We start from the raw sequence: 10,194 nt of genomic DNA, 5'->3' as shown, positions 1-10,194 counted from the left end.
ATTGTTGGGTAAAGTTTTCTTGTGGCTTTTTGCTAAAACGCATGTTTCACAATGTGATATAGCATTGAATGAAAATATTGTCGGAAATAAAATACGCAAATAACTTGTAAACGGATGACCTAATCTTCCATCCATAGCCAGGCTTCTCAGAAATAAAAATTTTCTTGTCCCATGAGTCAACATCAGCCTTCTCAGAAATAAAATTTTTCTTGTCCCATGAGTCAACATCACAGTACCACTTTGAGTCCTTGATTATTTAAAAAAATAAAAATATCAGTTGAAATCGCAAACCCGCCAAATTGGTCCGGCCAACCCATTTAACTTGAATGGTTTGATTTGTCGATTTTCAAAACCACAGTTAACACTTCGGCCAAAAAAGTTTTGCCAATACCGGCCTGACCGAACCAAACCATGACATACATTCAACCATGCGCATTCATACCAAAACAGAAAAGATTCAACGAACGTTCAACCTGATATTAACATTCATAAGTACATGACTCCAGACAGATCATCCACTGCCAGACCGATAAAAAGTCTGTACAAAAAGGTTCAACCGAGACCACGGTTCTTTTCAACAGTTTGTTAACCGTCATATCTCAGAACGAAACAAAACCAAGTTTCCATATTTACCATAATTTATAAAAGAGAAAGAACACCATCACCACCCTCTCTTTCACTTATATATTTATATCAGAAGACAAACAAGACGACGGCTGAATTTTTTCAAACCAACGTCTTGTCTCTCTTCTCGTTTCTTCAGTTTTACGACCCTTTTTCGTTTGCAGCAAGCCCTGTTGACTTGCAAACCGGGCAGGTGTTCTTCACGGCCAACCACTTCTTCAAACAGTCAACATGGTATTCGTGCCCGCAATCTAGCACTCCGATTTGTTCTTGATCGTCATAATTAGTCTGGAAAGGTAGAAATAATCAAATGAATTATAAAGTAAAATCATTGAAAATGAGGATGTTGCAGCTAGGGGTGGCAAATGTGACCCATTTGGTTGAATGGGTTGTAATAAAATGTATATAATGGGTCAAACTAAAAAAAGGAAAAATTGAAACGGGTGAAAACGGGTTGGCATTTCTTGAGTTTTTTTTTAATGGAACGAGAAAAACGGAGGAAACTTTTTAGTTTTTTTACTTTTTTAGTTTTTGATTTATGTTTCGAGTTATGATTTTTTAATTATTTTTTGATTTTTTTAATAAGGGGGTGAAATCGCCATTTTGACCCATTTCAAAAGCCCTCATTAAAAAATTCAAAAAAATTAATTAAAAAATCATAACTCAAAATATAAATCAAAAACTAAAAAAGTAATAAAACTAAAAAGTTTCCTCCGTTTTTCTTGTTCCATTAAAAAAACTCAAGAAATGTCAACCCGTTTTGACCCGTTTCAATCATTTTCTTTTTTTAGTTTGACCCATTCTGACCCATTATATACATTTTATTACAACCCACTCAACCCAATGGGTCACATTTGGCACCCCTAGTTGCAGCTTATGGCACACGGAAACTGGTTTAACTTAGAAGATCAACCTTGAATTGAAGTTTTTAAAATCTTGATTGTTATGTATGACCAAACTAGAGTTGGCTTACCTAAAATAGAAGTTGACCAAAGTTGGTTACTGTTTTACGCGATTTGCGCAAGAATATATACTGTAAAGCTTACTCTTATTAAGGCAGTATCAAAAGTTTAAGTTAACACCATAAAAGCCAATCAACTTTCTAACTTATCATGAAACAGTCTCTCAACCTGATTTTGGTATATACAAAGGACCCTCAACTTATAAAAAAATACACGAAAAGGTCACTAAACTAATTTATGGATGGTCAAAAAAATCTGTTGTTCTCATAAAAGTCCTTAATTTTTTTGCACAATAAAGTATCTCTACATGTTAAATTTGAACAAAAATCTGATTTTCTTTTTTTTAAAACAACTTGGAATCCAATAGTGTTTTAAAAAGCTAGAAAAAAAAAGGAAAAATAATTCGCGTAAAAAAAATTAAAAATACATAAGTGAAACAACGGGATGTATCGTTCCAAGTTTTGAAAACTATTTTCACAATTTTGTTAAAATTTAACATGTGGAGAGACTTTAACGTGCAAAACACTGTCGACGGCCTTCTGTGAGAAAAAATGGAAAGTATGTTGTCGTTTTAAATATTAAGATGGTATAATTTCTCTCTTTCTTTTTTTTTCAAAAATATAAGCAAAGAGCATTTAACCAAAGATAAAGACCATTATAAAAAGCAAGTAGAAATTAAAAGTGCAAAAAAAAAAACATAATTTTAATTAGTGAAATACCTGGCAAATCATGCAAGAATTAAGTTCTTGATCATCAGAAGATGAATCTTCAGGTTCAGAAGAAGATGCGAATACTCGGGTTTTTAGATGTTCTGAAATAAAAGCATCTGACAGACCTGAGCCAACACTACCAATCTGTTCCCCAAGTGCAAGAAGCTCCTGCATTCGATTAAAAAAGTTTGCAAAAACACATGAAAACGGTAAAATATCATCTAACAAAAATAAAAGTAGACCGTTTTCTTAGTTATTTCATTGCTAAAGAAAACAAAATTTTATAACTTGCCTCATAAGACATATGATCTATATCCAAACGCATATCTCTATGCTGATCAACCGAGTTTCCAACTTCATGATAGCCAGAAATATCAAGAATCGCAACGCCCTGCGTGTCAAAAAAACACATAATAATAAATTACAAAATAATTAAAATTTTATATTTTCATGAGAAAAGAAAGTTACATCTTCAGGGAGAACCCTCAAATGGGGAAAGGCCCGATGCCTTGCGGTTGCATCAATCATGAGCTCGCGTCGATGAGGCCGAAAAACCCTAATTCCAGTTGGCTGTGTGGGGGCCACAAACCTGGGCCCGGGCTCGATAAAAGGATTTACGGTGGTGGTTGTTGGCAGCCTGCGGGAAGTTGACGCCAGTTGAGAATGAAAGTCCCTATTAGGGCCTTGCATTGGCGGCATTGATGGTGCCATTGGTGGCGGCGGGTGGTGGAGATTGTGGGGCCCCTGAATGGCTGCCGGGTGCACGAAAGCTGTCGGGTTTCTGGTGCTTGGTGTGACTTGATATCCATGTAATCCTGCATTTGCAGCCTCGATACCGCTACCATTTATCGGTCCTGCAATAAGCAAGTAATAAAATTTAAAAAGCCAACAAAAATGGAAAAAATTGTGATTTCATTGAAATAATGGAGTACAATTCTGGTTCTAATTATTTTGAGGTAAATAATTAGCTTTGAATAATAAATTTCATACCTTTTGAGATAACAATATAATCTAAGGACCAAAATAAAAGTAATTATTTGTGCCTTTTCTAAACATCTTATTTGACAAACTTTTACACACAAACCGTCTTTTTGACAAACTTTTTTCGAACATGAACAATTAAACGAATGGGTTTTCTTGTTCGTGTTCCTTTGTTAAGAAAATGAACTTGTTCATGTTAGTTTATGTTCGTTCGTTAATGGTATAAAATATAAATGAACTGTTCACGAACGTAAACGAACAAACATAGCTGCGCTAACTCTGATTAAAATTGAATGTGAACGAGGTACTTGGCCTAAAAAGCTATTAAAACTAGACTAAATGGTAATGGCCCTAAAAAATATATATTCACAAACATAAACTAAAGAACGTAAACGAACAAACATAAATAAACGAACAAGAAATATGTTCATGTTCATTCATCGAACGCTTCACAAACAGTTCACTAAACGTTCAGTTCGCGCATCCAAACAATGTTTTCTATCGCTCGTTATATTGCACAAATTCGTATAACTTTCAAGAAGCACATCTAAATATCATCATCTAACTTTTATTCTATTCCTATCAGTCACAATAATTACTTAGAAAAACGCACATCAAAGCATCCCCTTAAAGCAACAAAATCTACAGCCACTAAATCCATCACAATACGCAACTTAGCTCTCTTAAAAAAGAAAATAAAATAAGAGTTTTGTAGTAATAATAGATTTAATCAACGAATTAATTACCTTGGAGATAAGGTATACCCGGACCGTGATTCCACAAAAATGCACCCCCATCATTACCGTTACCACAAAACGGTTGATCCAGCCATGGGTTAGAAACAACCGCCTGAATCGGTTGACCACCATAGTTACCTGGGATCAAATGGCCACTACTATGAGTCAACACCGGGTCAACCCCAATACCACCCGAGCCTCTATTTCTCCCACTTCTATGAGCCACCGGGTCCATCATTGTCCCTTCTATATTCATAGGAACTGCGGACAAAGAGCTCGACCCCGGTGTTGGGTAATAATACTGCATGTTTCCCGAAAACCCTTCAGCATTCTTTCTCTTAAACCCGTCCATAAAATATTGAAACGGTAACTGATCTTGCACCCTGTGGTTAATTGCAACCGGGAAAACTCGGGCGCCAGGTGTCATAAATATGTTGTTGGCGGGATGGTGAAGATGATCAAGATTGTTAAACTGAGTGATGCCATGTGGTAAAGGTGACGGTCCGTGATTTTCTGGTAGGTGTTGAGGGTTGAAAGTTGTTCGGTTTCCAGAAGGTGGTAATATTGTGAGGTTATTGTTTGGCTGTGGAAAACTCGGTTGTCCACCGTAAGGTACTACACAAGGTTCAGGGTGAATATGGCCTTGTTCTGGTTCAAGAAGTGGGCCCGTATAAAGTATGTTTCGTTGTGCCATGTTCTTGAATAAATACTTGCAAGTAAATCCTGATGAATCAAGAAAAAAAATATTAATTAGACCATGTAAAACTTTATTTTAATGTCCAATTCTAGGTAATTTAGGTAACGTTATCCTGTACTATTTAGAATGCGAATTAATGATGCATCACGTACCTAACACAAATTTACATCTACATCATACATATTGTAAAATACAATATCCGGTACTCGTGAAACATACATGGGTATTGTACCATGCCAGATATGTTCTTGGATAACCTACATTATCCGATACACGTTTAACCTAAGTCAAGTATATGACAAAGCATACCGATCAACAACGCATTACGTTTGCATATAAGCTAAACAGGGTTGCAAATGTCTGAGCCAAACGCCAAACTCTGACCTAAATGTGCATTAAATCAACTGATGTGAGTATATAACTACCATCTAAATTCCAAGATATGCATAACCTACCTAAATGTTCAATCAAAAGAAAACTGTGACAAATGATACGAACACAAACCGATCAACTCATCAATCACAAGTTCACACAAGTAGCAACCAAACTGTATAATAAAACCCTAAATCGTATGCACTCGTTTGAGTTCACATACAGAAAGCTAAGAAGCAAATTTCCCTAATTATCTTTTTTATTTTTTTAAAAACAAGTGGTGCATTTTAGTATACGATCGGTAAACCGCCATAAGTGTTGCCCGCTTACCTGCCTCTCTATTGTAACCAGATCCTTTTGTGACATTGTCAACTTAAAAAAAAAATCGCTACACCGCCATTTAGAACCGCATCAAAAACATTGCAGGTTTTGTTCAACATAAGAAAATCCATTAAAAGATTAAGACCAACCCAACAAAAATCTCTTTTATTTCTCTACATAACCAATGCCAAGTTTCAATATTCAACCTTAAACCAAAGTCCAAGATGACCCTACAAAAATCTTGAACTTGTAATAAAATTGTTGCCCAGATAAATTTCAAGATTCAACCTTTAATTCATGCATCTTTCAACATCAATTAACCCAAAAAAAAATCACAACAAAACCAAAAAAATTTCATCTTTTTGGGTTTAATTCCATATATTTCTTCACAAAAAAAAAAAAAAAAATCCTGAAACCAACATAATTCCCAAATTCCAACAAAACCCACTTCGCAAAAATTAAAATAATACACAAATTATCAAAAAATATCATAAAAATCATACCTTTTTATCATCAACGGACCCAGAGCTCGTATCAAGTACCCAACCAAATTGATCAAAAAAAGCCTACCAAAACACACGATCATCAACACATTTACAATCGGAACAAAAACCCTTATCGGTAAGCCAATGATGATCAATTGATGTTCAAAGTTTATGGCTTTTTATCTACTCAAATTACTTGAAATTGAAATTAACCAACAGATTAATAAAATTGGGGGAAATTGGAACATACCCTGATGAGGGTTTGATCGGAGATGGTGAAATTGATCGAAAGATAATAATTAAATTAATTAATTTGGGGGAATTGATGAAAGAAAAGAAAACCCTCTTGTGATTATTTCGCTAATTTTGGCTTTAATAACCGCAACTTTCTTTGCTCTGGTTTTCCGTATTTACGATTCCCAGTTTTATACATATATATTATTATATATTTTTATTACATAAATATATATGCTGTCCATGTGCTTTTTATGCTTATTTTTTCTTTTTAATATTGTTAAGTTATCTCCTTCTTCAGGTTAAATGGGTCGTGTTTGGGTTTACGAATCAAGTCTGAAAATTTAACATGAATTAAACACGGCACGTATCGGGAGTGGAGCTTGAACATGATACGAGTTTCGGTAGGTTGGTACGAACAGATCCCGTGTGATTATGTATTTATGTTTTAATTTTATAATACTAGTGCTTCAAATTTAGAGCATTCCCAACCATTTTTATAATTACACTAAAAAAACACTATATTTTATCTCTTTTTTTAATTACATAATATTTTTTATACTTTTATCTCTCATGTACTCACAATCACTTTAAAAAAACATAAAAATTATAGAATGTGAGCACAGTGTTTCTCCAAATTTATTTATCAACAAAAAAATATTTATCTGCTTCACTCACAACCACTTACAACTGTTATATATAATATAGAGAACCCACTCACAAGTACGCTTGAGTTATAAAATATTTTGTTTTTATTTTTGGTAAAATATTCGAAGTTTAACTTGTAATAATTTATTAACTAAAATTGTTCATGTATTAGGCTTGAAACTGGCCTAAATTCGCTTAGACTAAACTAAAAGACACAAATTTTATGTTAGGTTCTTGATGTCGTTATAAATTGGTTAGTTATTTGAGGATAATATTACCTAAATTACTTAAAACAAAAAATAGATAATCTCATATTGATTATTTTACCAAGAATGGAATAACTTTTTTGTGTTATATATTTGCTTATATTATAGTTTTCTTGTTAAAAAACACAATTGATATAAATAAATTTAAAATAGAAAAAAATTATGAAATTTGGTTGTGTATGTAATGCAACTAGGTTAAGTACTTTTAGAGTATAAAATTGACTAAGTTTTTATTAATTATTAAACTTTTAAAGCATATTGTTGTGTGCATTTGTAAGTAGTGTTTCACAGTACAAAGAGAGTTAAAAGAGAGTGGACAACTCTACATGTAATTAAATAATTGTCCTAAAGGATTTGAATCTTTAACCTTTTGATTGTGAGATGTTACCGCCATTAAAAAAAGTAATCATCTTGTTTGTCAATTGTCATGGATAAGTAAAGATATACAAAAATTTGTGTGGTTTTAACTACTTTTGTTAGAACCGGTAAAACGCATTCTCGAACCTACTCCTAAATCCTAACACTAGTTTTGTATTTATCACTTTAATACAAATTAAAATCAAATAAAATTGTATACTTTTGGTAAATGCTTGATGACAAAAAAAAAGTAAATAAATAAAAGGTTATAAAAGATTTAATGTGGTGAAATTTTATATATTGGGAAGTTTTAATACCAACAAAACGAAAAAAAATTAGGTAAAAGTTGTTCAACAAAATCATGTTCTACAACTAATTATAGTCTTTCGTTAACTAAGTTCCAGATTCGATATAAAGGCATAAAATTCACTCCAATAAGTTTTAACTATAGTAACAAAAGCATTATCTATATATATCATTGTTAAAAGTTGTCGGGCTAAGTTACGCACTAACAACCCATACGTGGTCAAAGGCTCAAAGCCACATGTAAACAGATAATAAACGAATTCATAGTGAAAACATAAGTATAAAACTGTGTAGTAAGTTTACTTTATAAGTCTTTGATTCGGAACGTGATTGTTCACACGAATGCTTCTATCATCCACTAAGATTGGTAATTTCTTCCCTAGAATCTTTCAAATATTGGTTACAAGGTTAAACAATCGACACCCTCCAGTTTAGCTATTGAGTTTTCTTTCATATAGTGTTGAATTTAAGTTTTCACATCATCAAGATACAGCACGCATGATATATTGTGGTTCATATGCGGTTGTATCCGTGGACTTTGTCGGTCAATATGTGTGGTCGACATGTGTAGTCCATAAGGTTTGTATAACATCATACAACCCGTAAAGTGTCTTATTTTCAATACTTGATTTAATATCTATTAAAGATTATTATATTTTATATTATATTATTTAAACACGTTAATATAATAATAAAACATGATTATATTTTATTATTTAAAAGATCCATGTAGAAGGGCCAAAGGTGATGTATCAAATAATGAAGATACAAGGGCCCTTGCTGCATTGCATATACTTTATTATAGTTTATCATTGGTATATTCTTTGTATGTAACATTTATAAAAGATTCATAATAAATAAATAGAGTAAAGTTAAAAATGCAAATGAAGATGAAATAAGGAGTGTGAGAATGATTTGTCGCCATACAAAAAAATTCAAAAAGAAAGTAATAAAAAATCATAACTCAATATATAAATAAAAAACGAAAAAAATTCAAAAACCAATATGCTTCCCAATCATTCTCGTGTAAAAAAAACGACGAAAAGACACAATGCCGAAAATGAACAAACAACACAATGATAAACAAAAAAAAGACACAATCGATCGCAAAATATAACACGATGGCGAACAAAATATGACACAATGTTAAGTAATATAACCCAATATCAAGAAAAAAAGACACAATCAATGACGAAAATAAACACAAAACGCAATGATAAACAAAAAGACACAATGATCTTTTTCGCTCAGCATTATGTTTTTTTTTCTTTTTTTCTTTTTCTTTTTTTAAAGAGAAAGACGGTGGAAATATTTTTGTGTTTTTACATTTTTCATTTTTGTATTAAAATTTAAGTTGATTATTTTTTTATTATTTTTTATGAGTTTTTTTTTACTGAAATTTTTTTTTATATTTCTTATTTTTGTACTCATTTATAAAATAACTTGACCATAAATAAACAATATGAAAACTTTAGTTAGAAAAAAGTTTTAAGCTGTTTTAATGAAACATAGAAACATGGTTACTATTAAGTCGCACGTACTTGATTTTCAATAAGTTCAGTTTTAAAACAACTTTTTCCTATAAAATATATTTTTTGAAAGAATATTGATACAAGATATGTGGCAAGGAATAAAAAAATATTAAAAAAAGTGATGAATATTTAAATATGTATAATTCAATGCAAGTTAACAAGGAGGTCCTCGTTCATAAAAAGTGATAAAAATATAATTATATATATATATATATTAAAAGACAACTTCTTCATATATACATAAAGCTTCTTGACAAGTAACTTATGTTTAAATGGTTGTAAAAGATTCTTAACATGTTGTACATTTTGGTTTCTCTTTGATTGTTCTACACGTGTTATCAGACGTGGGTTGTTTTGACCTCCTACCATAGCCACGTATCACTGACATTTTGATTCTTTTATTATCTTTATTATTATCACTATGGCCTCCATCTCTCTCTCTCTTGATATCCCGTCTATCGGAATGGTGTCGATCTGGAAAACCCTAGGGGTGTGCTGATGGCGGGGGGGGGGGGGGGGGGGGGGCGGTTGACCTACAGTTGCCGGGTTATGTTTGGAAACCCTCGGTAGCGGTGGTCCGGTGGCGTCTTGACGCCTCTCTCCGCCGCCGTAAGATACTAACCTGCACTTTTTGTGTTGTTTTGTTGTAACCTTTTACATATTGAACTTCAATTTGCGCTGCTATGTTGCGACTTTGAATAAATTTCATTATCATTCAAGTGTAGCTTCTTGAATAATTTGAAATCATTGACTTAGACTTAGTAATGATGTGTATCTGAAGCCTCTGCTGGCTTGGATTAACAACCAAGATGGTTTGGTTGTCGATATAGAAAGTTCCGTCTTATTACAAATCTAATGGCGTTTGTTTATGGTCGTGATGATGTTTTGGTCATACGATTGGCAATTTATTTTGCAACCATGGTGTGGAGCTGAACCTATTGTGTATTCGCCTCTTCAGATCA

At 32.6% G+C, this 10,194-nt stretch overlaps 1 protein-coding gene across 1 annotated transcript; it reads right to left on the bottom strand.

The window, feature by feature from the left end:
• Positions 1-693: 693 nt before the first annotated feature.
• On the bottom strand, positions 694-6,075 carry LOC143570116 (putative E3 ubiquitin-protein ligase ZFP1). The gene is made up of 6 exons (XM_077055851.1): positions 5,908-6,075; positions 4,024-4,737; positions 2,765-3,150; positions 2,589-2,687; positions 2,306-2,464; positions 694-912 (listed from the first exon to the last, which is right to left on the bottom strand). The coding sequence occupies exons 2-6, from the start codon at positions 4,706-4,708 to the stop codon at positions 766-768; spliced, it is 1,476 nt and encodes a 491-aa protein (XP_076911966.1). The 5' UTR covers positions 4,709-4,737; positions 5,908-6,075; the 3' UTR covers positions 694-765.
• Positions 6,076-10,194: the final 4,119 nt, after the last annotated feature.

This window comes from Bidens hawaiensis, unplaced genomic scaffold (genome assembly GCF_021521415.1).
Source record: "Bidens hawaiensis isolate Kalapana, Puna unplaced genomic scaffold, B.hawaiensis_p1.1 tig00024822_1, whole genome shotgun sequence".
Lineage (NCBI taxonomy): Eukaryota > Viridiplantae > Streptophyta > Magnoliopsida > Asterales > Asteraceae > Bidens > Bidens hawaiensis.
The sequence above is the reverse complement of the archived record's forward strand: the minus strand, read 5'-3'. Positions and strand labels throughout refer to the sequence as shown.